At 34.8% G+C, this 17,763-nt stretch overlaps 1 protein-coding gene across 3 annotated transcripts; it reads left to right on the top strand.

Moving 5' to 3' along the window:
• The first annotated feature begins 13,792 nt into the window (after positions 1-13,792).
• Positions 13,793-17,601, top strand: LOC134532479 (enhancer of rudimentary homolog). 3 transcript variants are annotated; one of them, XM_063368900.1, is made up of 3 exons: positions 13,793-13,812; positions 14,972-15,165; positions 17,312-17,601. In XM_063368900.1, exons 2-3 carry the CDS (start codon positions 14,977-14,979, stop codon positions 17,429-17,431), a joined length of 309 nt encoding a protein of 102 aa, XP_063224970.1. In that variant the 5' UTR covers positions 13,793-13,812; positions 14,972-14,976; the 3' UTR covers positions 17,432-17,601. The 3 variants fall into 3 exon arrangements, with proteins under 3 accessions (XP_063224970.1, XP_063224969.1, XP_063224968.1); XM_063368899.1 differs by lacking the exon at positions 13,793-13,812 and adding an exon at positions 14,179-14,455; XM_063368898.1 differs by lacking the exon at positions 13,793-13,812 and adding an exon at positions 14,181-14,443.
• Positions 17,602-17,763: the final 162 nt, after the last annotated feature.

The following is a 17,763-nucleotide window of genomic DNA, read 5'->3' as shown; positions in this document are numbered from 1 at the left end:
CAAATTCTTAGCATGAAGATTGCTCAAGTCTGGGATACCACACCCATGTACATGAATCATTTAAATCTCTTTCATTATTTACAGTCAAACGTTAAGGAACCAGAGATTCTAAACTAAACACAAAAGAAAATAATTACTTGCCTTCCTTTTATGACTATAAGAGTAAGATACATGATGCTTCCTTGAAAATTTTGAAGCCAGCCAATCCAATTCTCATACCACCGTCGAGCATTGTGCAAGACATTCTTTGTTACATTATGCAACAGATTCTTCAGCCCCTTACTGCAAAAATTCATTTTTCCTTGTCTGGCCATAATGGTAACAGGTCTGAAGGTGGATTACCCTATTTAGAGGAATTTAATTTTTACATACAGATAAATTCTTGAAATTGCAAAATTTATAAGTTTAAACTGTCAAACACTATCTATGTTTATGAAAATCAAATTACTTCACTTCAAGATCAAATAAGATTTCATTAAATTCAAAAATATATCAGTAAAATTAATACAAATTCAAGTACTACAGAGGAATGATAGTTTGAAGCGCAAAATTTGATTACATGGTTTAAGTAGTGTGTGCAGTCACGAAGAAAAATAAATACTGAGAATACTTTGAACCTAATATTAAGGTCACAAAGGTGAAAATGCTTCTCAAAATTAGTATTACCAACACTACAATCTCTTTAGATATCAATTTAATTAATTACACATGCATAAACATGAAAAACCTCTGGTATAAATCGTACTCAGTAAAAGAGCTTTTAAGAAAAATTAGTTCAACTGAAGAAACATTTCATTTATTTTAGAACTAGTATCTCGCACCTATTAATCTCTGTGTAATTAGAAAAAATATCATCCATAATTACTTGTAGTTCCAACCCAACTCTTACCAAAACCCTTACCACTAGCTGAGCAAGTAGAAACATGATACAAATTAACATCACAATAAAACAGCCCCAAGCACACGCAATACAGCTATATTTCAATGTACAGTTACTACACCAGCCATCCAGCTACACCATGAAGAGAATACCTCTACATGCCTCACACTGCATGTTAAGCATTAATTATATAAAATATTTCCAGCAAATTGTGTAAATTTATAAAAAAATATATATATATATATATATATATATTAAAATCTTCATCCACCACACCAGTTATTTAAATTTAAAAAATACTAATATGTAAATTTTAAAAAGGCACATTGTGCATGTAGGTTGCATAAGCATATTAAATACAATTACACATACAGGGGTCACCCGTAGCAGACGGCTAGTAAGAATTCCCAAACTGAGCACCTACTGGGTCCACGAAGTACGCTGGGCCACTAAATTTATACTAGATATCAGACAACACAAGAATTGCCACCACTTATCTACCTAATCCAGCAATCAAGCAATTTAAAAATTTGCAAACCATTTAATAGTTAAACCTAAATAAGTTTTAATTCATATTTGTGTCAATTGTGTAACATGTCATGTATTTTTTTTGTAACTTGCATCATGTAAATATTAATGTCTGCACATACGTATTTGTATGTAAAGGGAACGTGTATAACGTGACGTGTTCTATATCCCGGAGCCTTGACTCCATGTGGGATCAACGGAACAAAAATACAAAATAAAGTTTTTTCAAAAGATAAGCAAATGATCTTTATCTAGAAAATGATTTCGATACCCAAGTTTCTCTTAAATTTTAATAAAAAATACCACTTCGTAGTTCCATTACCAGACTTCTAATTCTGTAATAATTATTGAAAATCAGTGTCGGCAAAGTACAAGTCAAAACACCAGTGTGACATCCATATTAGATAAAATTCTATCAAAATAATTCCGCCGTTTTTAAATGACTACCATATAAACATTAAATGACAAAATGTTAAAAACAATTTAAACCAGAAAACATTTGCAAACAAATCAATAAAACCAATCCAGCACTACTTAAAAGAGTCAAATATCAAACCATAAGCGAGAATAACCAACACATAAGCTACTGGACAGAATGCTATCATTCTTGCTGTGACAAGTGTGTCTTCTTCAAAAGCAGCAACAAGGTTGCCGATGTGAACTTTCAACCCGAGACAGCAACAAACATGAGTCATACCCTTGTAGTGTTCGTAACACTCCTGATAAGCATGCCCGGATAAATAAAATTTACAACTGGCCAATGCTTTTGTCCAAGTATTAAGGTGAAACACACCAAAGTCACAATACAGTAATTTATTTCATAGGCATAAAAACTTTTAAAAAAATGCAAAGGATTTGTCAAAATGACACAAAAACATTCTCATCTCCCCAATAAATGTAACTGTAATTCTGGGAACGAAAAGATAGTTATGTCATCAATATTACCTGCTATGTGAACTGCGACCAAACAAACAATTGTGTGAAGTACCGTATTGGCCCGAATATAAGGCGACCCCGAATATAAGGCGACCTGCAGTTTCAGGAGGCCAAACAAATGTAAAAATAATTTTGGTAGAAATTAATGTGAAAATTCATTAGACATACATTTTGTGTTGATGAATCCTTTTTGCATTTATGTATAACAATTAAATTATATTTATCACATTACTTATTTAAAAAAAGGTTTGAATGGCCTACCCTAAAAGTAAAAAAAAAAAAAATTAAAAATATTTATATTTTTAAGTATTACACTAGAAATTTTTTCGTATGTTTACTCTAATGAAGCTGCATAGTTGTCATCTTCAGAGCTGTTTATTTGTCTAGAGCTCGTTCCCCGCCGTTCCACTGATGTGTGATTGTTCATTTTTCACAGTTTACTGTATCTACGAATTTTAAATTTTTACAATGGCTATTAATCACTCTTAAAATACAGCATTTAACTTTCTGTTTCACTTAAGCTACGTATTACCACAGAAGAATGCGTATTACTATTTAATAGTGTGTTAAACGTAACAAAGTAAACAATGAATGCAGTTTGCCGGAACAAAACAAGTGGCTAGCTGCCATGATGAAAAATACGGCCATGAATAACATCGGTTACGTGACCGCGAATATTTGTCCATATTACTCTCTGACAGAGAGTCTCTGTCCTATTAATTTTAAAGAATAATCTATGATTATTAAGTTGTTTGAAAGGTTTTTACATATATAAAGAGTGGATTATTAAAATAGCTTTTGAAACAACGTACCAAATTCCTGTTAATATGGCGTCTTCGTGCGTGTTCGGCAATGTTCGTTTTACAACAAAGAAATAGTGTGGAAAGACAGTTGGCAGCCGTGAATTTCCAAACATTACATCCGAAATGATTGTAAACGTAAACAATCGTTCTGAAAATAGCTGTGATATTTTAGTACAAATATTTCCGTTAAAAATCTGAAGATAAATTACCGTAAATGTTAACACGCAATTGTAAACAAAGTACAAATATGAATTGTGTAATATAAGGTTGCCATTTTGAGATGCTTCAACATTCACATTTTTACTCAAGAACAAATATTTTAATTTTCAACTTTAAACAATTGTGAATTACCGCAATATTGGGTGGATTTATCGTTTTCCCCGTGTGAGGTAACTAAGTTATAGTTTATATAAAAAATCGTGAACATTTTGTTTCTACTGTATCTTTCAGCTTGGAGCTAATTTTTGCGGTCCTGACGTCTTGGGTGCGAAAATAAGGCGACTTCCAATTTTTGCATCTCTCGTTTATGTAAAAATGGTCGCCTTATATTCGGACCAATACGGTAACCCAGGAAAACCGATTAGCAGTCCTCGGGCAACGCCAAACAAAATAAGTCCCGCAAGACAGGAGCCGAGACAACCCACTCGCTAACCTGAAGCGATCAGACGGGAAGAGGCCCGGGTTGCAACATCTGTGAATCATCAAACACCAGCCAGCACGCATCACAAGCTCACCTCCCATCAGGCAACAGAACCGGTAATATAAATGCATCCAAAACCACACAACGTCTCGCTTTCTGCCCGCGAGCAGATTACCAACAGTACATCATTTCATGGCCATCTCGCAGCTTGTGATGCATGTTCGCTGGTCAGAACTGTAGCAGTTGCTCGGACGTCTGAACGGAACAAACATGTTTCTCGACCACTGCCTTTAAACCCAGCATTGTCATGTGTTGAGAATACACTTTTTTAACCAACCTGTGTTGATTTTCCTTTAGTTATGAGCTTGTGAATTTTCAGAACTTGCACTGTAAGAGAAAAAAATTTTTTCTTAAAATTATGGACAACCATCAGGAAATGGTCACTAGTCCTGCTGAATAAGACAACCACATCAGTAATCAATGCTTCAGGACAGCGTAGGGATGAAAATGTTTTGAAGTTTAACAAGCAACATCACGAATAATAAATGCAATAAATTCACAAGTTTCAGTTTGAGCGTAGATCAAGTATGTACTGCTGGAACTGGCAAGACCACACTGCTATTGTTTACTTACAGCTCAAACGCCTGCCAGAGGCGCTCCCGGGCCGACAAGTCAAGCCGTGCCGTTGACTAGAACAAGTACCCAAGGCCACTATTGTGCCGAGACTTATGAAGACCCACACAAGTTTCTTCATTAACTCCATATAACGGGGAATATTTGCAACTCTGCGCTTGTAGCTGGAGCAGGAAGGTGGGTGGAGGCAGTGCGATGGCAACTCCACTCACATGACCGCCAAGTGTTGCTGATCTCTCACCTTCATTCCCACTGCATCTCTTGCAAAACTCAGTCATAAAGGTTCTTCTCAGCAGTTCCACCTGATCCTACCCAGGCCAGACATTATCTACTAGCAGCATCATGCGTGACAAGCCAATCTAACTGCAGTGATTTTTGAAAATAATTAAAATTAAAAAAGTATACAGTTAAACCTCAATAATATAAACCTTAAGGAGCCATAATTTTGTCACTTAACAGTAATAAGATTTGTATTAACCATTTAATTAATCAAAATTTTTATATAATTTTTAAATAAATTAGAAAATGCAGTTAAAAACATAACTGAGATTGTAAAGTACAATTTTAAGATGACACCTGTGGCTCCTAAACAATACATTTTAAATAACACAATACAATTTATCAAAATAAAATTTCCAAGCATTTTCTAAATTAATAGCTATTACTGTAGTTAAAATTCCACATTTCTTATTTACATTATTCAGGGATATTAGCATCTACAATCCTTTAATAGATATAATCGTCTACCCTTGGAACAAAAACTTTGTATTAAGTTATAACCATACTAGCAAATTATACTTTCCCTGAACTTTGGAAATTCATTATTTATGAGAGTTTTGTATGAATAGGGTTTTCATATGGAGGTTTCACTGTATGTAGCAATAAAAAGTTTCTCAAGAAATTTAGAAATTCAATTACTAAGAACATGTTGAAAGGGTTCATGGCTCAATTTCTCCATTATACAGGGAATTACCTTAAGTAGAATTTTCTTAATATTTTGGGATTACAAATTTCTTAGCAATATATTTCAATTTTTAAAGCAGTGGTTCTCAACATGTGCACCTGTTGTATTCCAGATATTTAAGTATACTAACTATAGACCATTTCATTGTAGATATAACTTTTTGTAAACTTATTAGTGTTATTTGAAGGACAAACCAAACGAATGTCGCTCAAACAGCGATGTAGTTAAGTATGCTTAAGTAGTCACTTGTTTGTAAACAAGCCTGAGTAGACTAAGTATGTGTTTTATGTATATTGCATTTTTTCCCCCTGTATTTGACTTAACCATAATATATATTTCTCAGGAATTTGTATATGTAAACCCCCCCCCCTTTCACAATTAAAGGTAGGATTTTAAACGTGTCTTAATTCAAAAAGTTTGAGAACCACTGGTCGAAGAGCCGGCACTTGCACAACACACCAGACTTCACTTCACAATATTTGGCAAACAGTGACTTGTGAAGTCATGTTATCCTCTCGTTCTCGGTCGGTGCTCCTAGTACTAACCTCCGAGGTGTGAATCATGTATAATACTACTGGTACAGGGGGGGTGATACTTGGCAGTCCCGGGCAAGTTGCAGCGGCCGCAGCGAAGCAGCACGCCACACGGCACGAGCGCGCTAGTCAGCACGCCACACGGCACGAGCGCGCTAGTCAGCACGGCCGCAGAGTCGCGCTGTCCGGACTCCGCGGTGGCCAGTTTACACACTGCTGCCACGTCAACCATTATCTTGAAAGAGGAAAATGATACCAATAGAACGCTGGCAAACGTCCAGTGCTGCAGCCAACCAGCCTGCTTCTGACCAATCACCAACTGAACTCATCTGACCACTGCCAACATTGTCATTGACTTGAACGCATCTCCACAATTACAGCACCTTACAGATAGGAATGAGACTGCAACTAATTTTAAAACAAACTGAGAAAAAAAATTTCAGTTGACATGGGAAAGTTTGTATCTCCTAAGTGAATAATGATATTTTCAAATTTGTCACATGTATTTGCTAAAAAAAATTGCAGATTACGTTTGCAGACACTAGTTTTGTGCCGTATTAAATGTAGGGGTGCATGAGTACCGTATTGGTCCAAAATAGGCCGACCTTTTTTTGCCAGTTTTGTCAACCTTGAAATCTAGGGTCAGCCTATAATGGGGCACTAGCCAAAATAGTAAAATTAAACACACACATTTCAAGGAGAAATCACTTATGGCATAAAAATGTCATCAGATACACAATTCGTTGACCTAAAATTACGCCATACTTAGATGGAATTAGCAATTTTTCCAACTTAGAAATTTAGTAAACACACTTAACCTGAATAACGTATCATATTTTAAGTTAAGTACACAGATGTGGTCACTTGTAGCACACAGCTTTTAAAAGTTTGGTCTGGTTATTTTGAACTGTATTTAACAGGCTGCGGTAATTTTATTTGCTTGTAAGATGTGGTATTTACAGTAAACAATTAGTAAAAACAGGAAATTTTGCTGTAAGGTTATTTACTGTAGTATGCTTTATTTACAGGAAAATCAATATGGCACCAGTGTTGGCAACTTGTAGTTGCGACACGAATAAACAAATACCGGTACATACCAACAGTAACATGAATAAAACCTATTTGCAATATTGGCTGTTTTATTGTTGATTCATACACGTTTTACACGAAACTATTTTGGGTTTTTTACGTCAAAATTAAACGTAACGGTAAATGTTTTTACGTCACAATTTCTATGAACTTGGAAAATGCAGCCATTGCCGTATAAAATGTTGGCACCACTACAAAAGAATGTGAAGATAACGGAAAAGTAAGAATAACACATTATGTCAGTTCAATAAATACTAACTTAGTTGAAGTGTTACTGTGGTAATATGATCCTGATAATCATTTTAGTTAGTGAAAATTTATTTTTCCCTCATTTTGAGTGTGCTGTAGAAGGGGTCAGCCTATTTTCGGACCAATACAGTACTCAATATGTTGAGTTTAGAGTTTAATACTTGACCACCTTATTTTAAAGCTTGAAAAATTTGATTTCAATATTCTGTATAGGGGCATAAAGAAACAAATACCAACATGGAATAATCTGAATTGGTTAAAAGAAGGTTTTTGTTACAATTTATGTACTTCAGCAAGGAACCCTTATATTCTGCCACAGCTCTATTATTAACAATGTAAATAAGTATGGAATTTGACAGCGATATTGGCTGATTTTACAAAATCTCTTACTGTATTGATTTGCAAATGTTTTGGGTGTATTTGCTGTAATTTAGAGCATTATCATAGTTTTATTTAAATTATTCCATATTGCATTCAGAAAAAATACAACTTCTATGCAAGTGCCAGACTCAAAATTTTATGGAATTCACTGCAGTAACAAATGTTCCTAAAATGACTTTAGACTATCCTTTTCCACATAAATACTATTTAAACTGTGCGTCGTTTAAAAGAAATAAACTCACAAACACACACTATTACCATCCGCCTAGCTGAGCATTACAACGCACGGTAAGACAAACGAGTGATGAATAAACACGGACAAAGCACCAAAGTTACAGAACAAACACCATATAAAATAATTACCATAAAAAGAACTACAGTTACTGTTGAAACACCACAGTTAACTGGACAAGCACAATAACTGCCACAGATGCACCATAGTTACCATGAATAACCAGCAAATTGTTACAGCATTGCTACTTCACCCACCAAGCCTAACACAATTATCATATGTACACCTTGGATATTATTCTTCTACTGGACGTAAATGTAAAAGGAAAATAAACTTGAATCTTTAAAATAGCAATAAAATAGCGAGTGTGAAAACCAGTCTTTTCCATGTTCCAAATCAACTTCTTAACTGCAATGCAACTGGATAAAACATACTTTAGTCCTTGTGCTTCGTAATGTAAATGAAATTTTTCTATTTTTTTTATTATGTAATATGTAGTGGTTGCTTTCAAAATGTAATAAAAATTTGAATAGCTAACTTACATTGAAATGTAAAGTATAAATTCTTTTGTAAATATAAATACAGTAGGTAGGTCCTGGAGGCTATGATAGTGAGTAAAACCCCACGACAATACTATGTACAGTGTGTACTTGTGTGCCACTATTTAGTTTATTGAGCTTAAAAAAGATAAATTTTAAAAAAAACTTACATGGCTCGCTACTAGTCTGGAAAATTCTCTACATTGTAATATGCTACTCCTGCACCCCTGGCCCTTCTCTTTAAAACTACTGATAACCCAATGTGCCCCTTCTTATTGCATTTATCAATCTTACCTCAAATATGTTACCAAACAGTAAATTCAAAATATTTAATAATCTATACAGGCAGTGAAAGTGTTTCATCACCTATTTTTCTTTTATTTATAATTATCCTGTACAATGTTCTCAAATATACAGGCCATTAAGAATGTGCAGTCTGTTTACTTCATTCATGCAATAAAACCTTGAAACATAGGATCAAGAGAAAATACTGATGTTAATCTGTTAATAAATTTACTACATAAAGATTTTATTTGCATAATTGGTAAATATGTAGTTGGGCAATATTTGTTAAAAAAAAAACAATTTTAATTCCGAAAACACTTATTCTATGCTTTTTAACTTCCTCTTTTCATAAAACCCGGCGGAGATAAGAAATTACAAATATTTTAGGAGATATCGCCATTCTTATTTTGCAATACAAGACCTGCGCTATCATTCGACCGCCGCCATTTGTTATTTTGCAGTGTGTTTGTGAATGCCTAATTAATTAAAATGGTTGATTAGGTCAGGTCAGTTACATTATAAATACTTTGAAACGAAGCGTACATTAAAAATAATATTAATTAATTTCAATGGTTCTTTAGTTTTAAAGTATTTATAATGTAACTGACCTGACCTCACAAACCGGCACAAAGGATGAACAGTAGGAACTCGCGTAATTTTTTTTTTTACTTATTACTTGCACAACAATATCCAAATAACAAATAAAACATTAAAATTTGAAATATTAAAAACTTACCTAAGTTAAAGGCAGGTACAATTCCTTTGCCATTAGTAGAAAATGTCATTCACCTAAGTCGCGAAAAAAAAAATTCATACTCTTAAACAAGAAACAATGGTGAACGCAGCATGAATGTACAGGTGTTGATGAAAATTATAAAATTCGATTATCTCCTGAAGTATTTGGAATTTATCTCCGCCAGGTTTAATGAAAAGAGGAAATTAAAGAGCATAGAATAATAATTACGGACTAAATTTTTTTTTTTTTAACACTTATCGGCCAACTACATTTTTACCGCATAATTACCAGATTCACTTCCTTGTAGAAATAATTAAATACCAAATGAAACATTTGAAACTACTAATATATATGTAGTTGAGGTTAGTATCAACAGAATGATTAAAGGTTTTAGTTCTACTCTCATGTAAATGGCAATTACAAATAGCAGTCCAGCCCAACATTATATGAAAGTACAGTCGAAAATGTAAGGCATTTTACTTGGAAAAAATATTTGTTTAGCAGCCCTCGATGTTAACACTGACTATAAAAAGACAAATACTTCATTGCACAAAGAATGCAATCAAGCAAAGAAGCTTAAAAAAAAATACAGCCTTGCACTGAATATGACCATTTCCCTGGGACTGGTTGAGGACCGGTAATAAACGGACAGGCTAAAAATCCCTCACCTTACGAGACAACCACACTAGACGTGACAAGTTGCCAGCAGTGGTCCTTCAAGTTGGCAGGCATCGTGAGCGGGCCCAGCGTGGCACAACGGCTGTAATAGGGACGCTGCACCCTGTCCCTCGTATCTGTGCCACACAACACATAACCGAATATGTGCACCAGCAATACATCCACCAGCTAGGCTTGCGACCTTCACCAACTATACTGAACTTGTTTCAATTAGCAGTGAACATTCCTACTTAAAATTTTCACACAGGTGATTTAGTCATATTCCTACTAGCCAGTGGGTGCAATACTAAATTGGTGTTCACAGAAATTGCCAATTCCTTGAACAGCACTGCAGTGGATTTGGGACACCAGCAAGACCTGAAATATACAGGACTGGACTATCTTCGACTGCTGATGCTTCTCCGCACAAAACTCAACATCCTGGAATCACTCCTCCAAACTAATAATAAAAATCCAGTGAAGGTATATTTCAATAACTAGGATCCATTTAGGAATACAATTAAAAAAACATCAGCAGTAATTATGGAATTTTTTCAAATTTGTATTTCAATAATTTGCAACATAAAATCTTATTTCACGTAATAACAATATCATTTTTAAACAATTGATGATAGAATTGAAGCTAGTATTTTTTTTTCTTTCCAAATTGAGCCAAGTGACATTTCCAACAACCATTTGTAACTCGCACCAAAACAATGTCACAATAATTACTTACAAATTGTCCACTTAAGAAATTAAACATTAAATGATTTAAGAACAGACTCAAAAAATATGTAAGATAACAAGAACAAATTTAATATGCTAATGAAAACTGCATGGCACAAACAAGCAGCCAAAATTCAAACTAGGTTCGATTTTGATCCATAAAAAATTAATTTTTTTTAAAAACTTAACATGTCTGAAAATTGTATGATACAAAATTCATAATCATGACTCAAGACAAGATAATACAACGAACTTGCAATGTGCATAAACATGGATGTTGCTTAGCAACCAACAAAAAATTTCATTCAATATGAATTTTAAACATTTTCACTCTGACATTTTAACATGGCAGATGACCATAACACTGCTACAAACCACAATTCCTGTTGAGATCCTCCACAGGAACTCGCCTTTCTCGACATCCGAGCGCTTGCTTCGGCCTCGAGCAGACATTCGTTCTCAAATGGAGAGACTGGAATGAAAAAATAACTAAATAATATCACAGCATTGACTTTGTTGGTAACATTAACAACGTTAGTTTTATCTTTCAACTCGGGTCTTGACGCCTTTCAGCATTGACATAAAACTGTTAATGCTGTCTATCTCCTCACGAGTCTTCACGTCCAATTGTTCAATTTCGAGCATTTCATGATGGCGGATACCATCAGTAAAGTCCGTCTTGCAAAGTTTAACTTTCAACATTTGCCACCGTTGCAACCGTTGCTTCTGCTTTGACCTCAATTGCCTTTCGGCACAAGACAATGCACTATTCACAACAGCTTCTACACGCAAGTCTTTCCTTCGTCGTTTCTTCAACGCAGTTTTCTTGTGCCTCAACTTATTGATCCACTGCAGTAACTCATCAGTCTGTCCTTGGCGATGAACGCTGTCTACGCTACAATTAATTGCAACTCCCATTGCAGACCAGCTGCAATTACTAATATAATAATTTACAAATACAATACTAACAAATAAAAGTAGTTACACACCTGCATCAACCTAATCGATGATTACCAAATTTCCTTGAAATATTTCACAATGACAACGCCCAACACTTCGTGCTCACAAGTTCCCACGAATCTGCTGCAAGAAATAGCGCCTTCGCCTTATATAATCCGACTCCGTTACCGTAATGTAACTCTGCGCGAAGAAAAGAGAATATAGTTCTACATTGCTATATGTTAATTGGAATAAAAAAGAAATACCTAATTACTTTCTTTTATCATATTTCATAAACGTAACATGAAAATATTTAATCACTAAATAGCTCTTACTTAGCTTTACAAATAAGACAATTAATAATTGTACGCGTTATTGATTAAATGGAGGAATACAGTTCACGATATGTAAACAGGCTGTGCGTCAGAGGGCGCGGTTACACGGGAGTCTGAACTACTTCAGGTGAACATGTTCAGCTGTTGAGTGCGGTTACACACAGTCTGAACATGTTTCGTTCGAGGCCATTTCTCATTTAACTTAAACAGGTTGGCAAAGTAGTTCAGATCGACATATCTTCTACATTAGCCTCTGATTGGCTGGTTAGAATATAAACAGTCTTTTGCAGAAATTCTAGATGGAAAGTGTTTCTGGCACAAGTTCGAGTAATATTTTACCGAATGCAACAAAAAAACCAACAGATAATTATACATATTTTTTAATTTATCCTGACCTTAATTTTCTTAAAACTGAGATAGGTACTCTCGCTCAAAAAATAATAAAAAATAAGTTTACAAATTTTACTGTGCATGTTTGAATTCCCGATTTGTAAAAAAATATTGAGCAATATGTAAACACATTTCATTTCTGCTGATAATGCTGTATAAACAAGTGAGAAAATCCCGCGTTTTCTGGATGCAATTAAAAAATAGAGATCAACAACACAGTCATTCGTTGACAGTAGACAATCGGTTTTAGAGCTAAACACACTTTTCAGCAACTACCGTGTAACCGCACACTTTCGCGTTTGTAAACGTGTTTACTTAAACATGTTCACCTGAAGTAGTTCAGGGTCCCGTGTAACCGCGCCCAGAGACAAGTTAAAGTTCTCACCATGGAAATAGAAATTATCAGGAGACAGCAAACTATGAAAAGGATATAATGTTTTTTTTTTTTACATTGCAAACGACAGTTATATATTAAAAAAAATTTACAACATTGCAAACTCTACATTTCACTCAATGTTTTCTGTAAACATAAAGGAGTAGAATAAGGAAAGAATAATATTGCCAGCTGTTAGCTTTTCGTATACACCCAAGGTATACATTTGAATTCTTTGGGCATTTAAAGTTTGGTTTACGATTGAAAATAAGAATGAGGACCAATTTCACCGCATTGTTATTAACCTATGTTATGTCAAAGATATTTCGACCTAAGACAAGATAACCCTTAATTCAATTACAGTGCAACTCCTTCAGTCATGTAGATGTAAGCATCTAGAGGTATATGAGCCCCATCAAACTTCGGCTCCTATAACTGTAACAATGGCTATAGCAACAGTGTTATGAATGAAAGTGCTGTGAAAATAAAATAATCATACCAGAGACAAGAAAATTTTATTCAATTATTAGTCAACCAGCCATCAGTGTACACTAGTCATGTAATTAATTAATGACTCTAATATTAGCATTTCCGGTGGCTGCAACAGCCAGAGTATATAAATTGGGTCATTTCCTGCTGTCCACCCTAAATAAGAGTCTGTGATTTACCTGAGAACAAGAACGCAGGCTCGCGTTAGTTGTTACTTGGTGCCTACGGTAACGTCATTAACCTCATCAGCGGCAGAAGGTGGCAGGACACCAGATAAATTAACAGTAATTTATTAAGGCAGATGTGCCTCATAATATTGTCATTTTTAGCCTAGTCTATTAACCATATTTTTTTTGGGTTTTGCACCCTCCCTCGCGCCACACCCCTCTGGTAGTAGTCAACAGTTTGTGGCCCGGGGTGGACTCACTTTTCTGTGGGGAGCCTTAAACTAACAAACATCGATTCACAGTTCTAGGTAAATATAATTTTACAACAGAAACTTTTCTTTAGTAGCACCCCAATCTTCCCCGGGTTATTTTGTGTTGCTGGACCTATCCCGCCTGCCTTAAACATCACTTCACCACATGACCATGCCATGGGGTTATTTATGAACGGGACTGGCTAACTCCAGGGTATTTGTTTGAGCTTTATCTCAACTGGAAACTAAAGTATTTAATTAAAAATTAGAATATTGCCTTATTTAATTGAGAAAAGTCTTATATGTATATTTGAAAATATTGCTTCATAAAAATAAGTTTTGCTATATTTGTTTTTGTTTGATAGAAAAAAAACATGCAGAAGTTCACTTTCCTCCAGGACTTTTTTTTATTTGTAAAAAACTTATATTCAATTGTTTTTACTGCACTAAGATTAACACAATTTTTGTTGCTTGAAAAATCGAGGTTTTTGTGTATAAAATCTTAAGGGGTCATGGTGAAATTGGCCCTTAATACTGCTTATTGTTTGTCAATTTTACGATTATGTAGAGCGACTACTAATAAAAACATCACAGTTCCACTTTGTTTATTAGTGTTTACTAAATAGTTTATTCTATGACTGTATATTTCGTGGTGTTTTGAATTTTCTCATGCTTCGACCGAGATAACGTGAGTGAAGAGGTATTAGATCTATTTAATTTGATGTTAAAACATAATTCAAAAGGCGTGAAGTTTTAGCAGGAAGATTTTGCTGAATACTTGACACCACTTGCACAGCATAAAATTCCATGCTTTTTTTCCGCATGTATTTTTCACCCATCCTCCTGCTACGTTTTTATGTGTTTTTTTAATTGTGTTAGTTAACTAATGTACGGAATGTGTAGATATAGGGCTATAGTTATTATGAATGATAAAACAAATATAATTTTAAATATATTGTCGAATAAATACTAATTTTATTTTAATTTTTCGAACAGCTACGAAACTAAAAAAAAAAGAAGGGGGTAATAACCCTAGGTACTTCTAAAAAAATAAGTTAAAGGAAGTGCACGAACAGTCGTCATGCTAAGAACAATTAAAATAAAATTATTAACCTTTTTTTTTATGTATTACTGCTTCTTACTTAAATCTTGTATTGAAAACAACATACTGACTGTAAATGCATTGTGTTGTAAGTGAACTTGTGTGTATGTGCAGGTGCGATGTCTCACACGGTGCTGTTGGTGCAGTGCTCGGCAGACGTCTTCTCAAGGACCTACTCAGATTTCGAGTGTGTGAAGGAGTGCATAGACTATGTGGTCAGCATGTTCGAGGAGTACCTCCGGCGAACCAACCCTCACCTGCAGCAAGTGTCTTACGCAGCGAATGAACTGTTTGAGTTTGTAGACAGCGTGAGTGCATAAGTTTCTTGGTAGTGTAATTTGAACTTTTTGTGTGGCATATTTTGTATATTTCAAAAGCGATTGCAGATCTTCAATTAGGGTCATAATTTTAGTTGTTTTTTTTTATTTTATAAAATTTTACTCAAGATTACTAGCTGTGGACCGATTTGTAAAATTTTATGTAACAGTTTAGTGAAAGTTTTATTAACACAATTATTATGTAAACATGTACTTTTTTGCATGTGCATTGATAGAGGAAAGCACAGAGGAAATGTTATATCTCATGGTTGTTTAAACTTAAGTACAAATTATTATATTATACTTAAAATAATTACAATTGAGTATCCGTATTTTTGCTGCATAAAGTTAAGTGTAAAGAAAAGTAGGCAAAAATTAATAGTTTTCGCGTATTTACAAGGTAGGTGAAAATTAAAATAATTGTTATCTTATTTACAAGGTTTTGAGGCATTGTGTAGCATAAACTTGCATTAATTTTACATTGTATGAACCGTGATTGGCTTTATGAATAAATTCCCCCCTCCCCTCCCCAATATATACTCTTAACTGTTGATAATTTACACTCGCTCTTTAATGGTGCAACTGTGGTTAAGTGATCAACTACTCACCTCCTACCAAGGTGATCGAGTTTGTATTCTAGGTGGGGTTGAACCCCAGATTTTTCATAGGTGAGAAATTTGGCATTATTTGTTATGAACCAGTGGGTTTTCTCGTGGGACTTGTTTCCCCTCTCCCCTGTAATGCTCCGTTCTCATCGATCACCCCGATGTCAGTGAGGAGATAAACCAAGATTCACCAGTAACTCTTTGGCAGTGCAGCATGTAACTAAACAACATTAGGCTACATGTTTGCTGCACAGTGCTAAAAACAATTACTGTGCGTAACTTCATGATACAATTTGATGTGCTTCTGGGTAATGAAATACGTTTAAAATACTTAAAAGATTTTAATAAAAATCTGAGATTAAAGTTTTTTTCCACGCATTAAACGAGGGTGACTACTGATGCTCGGTAAACCAAATCCAGAAAATTTTAGAAAATGTTTCTTAAAACTATTTTATACCACAGAATCATTTTTGCTAATTAATACACCAAAGTTAACATGATATGAAATTGATCTGCTATTTGTGGGAATGTGCCAATTTTTAAGTTAGAATGTCTCAAAAATAATTTCAGCGTGATTTGATTGGAGTGTCGAACTATGTATTTATATTTGAAGTGCAACTGAAGTGAGGCATCAAAATAATATATAGGCTACTTGCTATTGATTGTTTTGTAATTCCAGCACCTGAAGTGGCAGGTCATGATTATATATTATTATTAATCACTGATCAACTTTTAGACTTATTCATTTGTTTAACTTTCACGAAATGAAAATATATATACAGCGCATACTTTTTGCATAATTAGCTGCCAAAGTTAAAAATTTAACGTTTTTGGGTTGTACAAATAAGGAGAAATTAATTTATTGCAGAACTGAAACTTTTTAGGTTTAACTGCAATGCCACTGGCTACTTCAAGAAAGGGTTTGCATTTCTATCACAAAAACCTATTTCATGTTTCTTGGCTGTCAAAATTGTAACAAATTTGAGAATTTCGAAATGCCAGGTAAAATTCATATTTTCTGAAAGAAATTCAAACTATTTCTTGAAGTAGCCAGTTACATTGCAGTTATCCCTAAAAAAGTTTCAGTTTGTCAATAAATTAAATTCTTTATTTGTATAACCCAAAAACGTTAAAAATGTAACTTTGGCAGCTAATCATGCAAAAAGTATGCGCTGTATATATTTTTCATTTCGTGAAAGTTAAACAAATGAAAAATTTGATCAGTGATTAACGACAATATAAAATCATGACCTGTAATGGGAGGCACCCCCGTAACTATTTTATGTTGAGAGCCGACCTCCGTAGCGTAGTCGGATGCCCGCCGGCTTACGGTGCGAGGGGTACTGGGTCCGAGTCCCGGGTAAGGCATGGGTGTCAATTTACATTAGGAGATTTGATTGCTACGTTATGATTAAGATTGGAATAATGTAGTTCTGGTTGTGGGCGCAAGCCGTTAACCATATAAACTTTAAAAAAAAAAGTTGAGACTTGCTGGTGACTGGTGACGGTACGGAGGTGGTGTGTGCCGGCAGCTCCACGACCTGTCCTGCATGGTGCTGGACAAGCGCCAGTCCGTGTACGTGCCCTACAACAAGGACTGGCTCAAGGAGAAGCTGCTGCGCAAGCTGCAGCGCGAGGAGCTCGTGGTCTAGCCTCCGTGTCTTCTCTACCGGGGCCGGACGTGCGTGGAACGATATTTTGCGGTTCGTTAAAATAAAACTGAAGTAATATCGAAATGGATGTCAATTATGTACATTGTGTAACTTAAAAAAAAAAAAAAATACAAGACATGAAATAAAACTGAATTTTTTAAAAAAACTTACTCAAATCTCTGTGCACATTTACTTGAAAATAATTTGATGATTTTCATCAGAAAACAATTGAAACTGAAAGTTGGGTGTTGTATAATCAGGTACTTGTATCCTGCAGCTGGTAGAAACGTGGTCCCACTTTAGACGCTGAGTAACTGCAATCCTGAACTTCC

The sequence above is a fragment of the Bacillus rossius genome, chromosome 6 (genome assembly GCF_032445375.1).
Source record: "Bacillus rossius redtenbacheri isolate Brsri chromosome 6, Brsri_v3, whole genome shotgun sequence".
NCBI lineage: Eukaryota > Metazoa > Arthropoda > Insecta > Phasmatodea > Bacillidae > Bacillus > Bacillus rossius.
The sequence above is the reverse complement of the archived record's forward strand: the minus strand, read 5'-3'. Positions and strand labels throughout refer to the sequence as shown.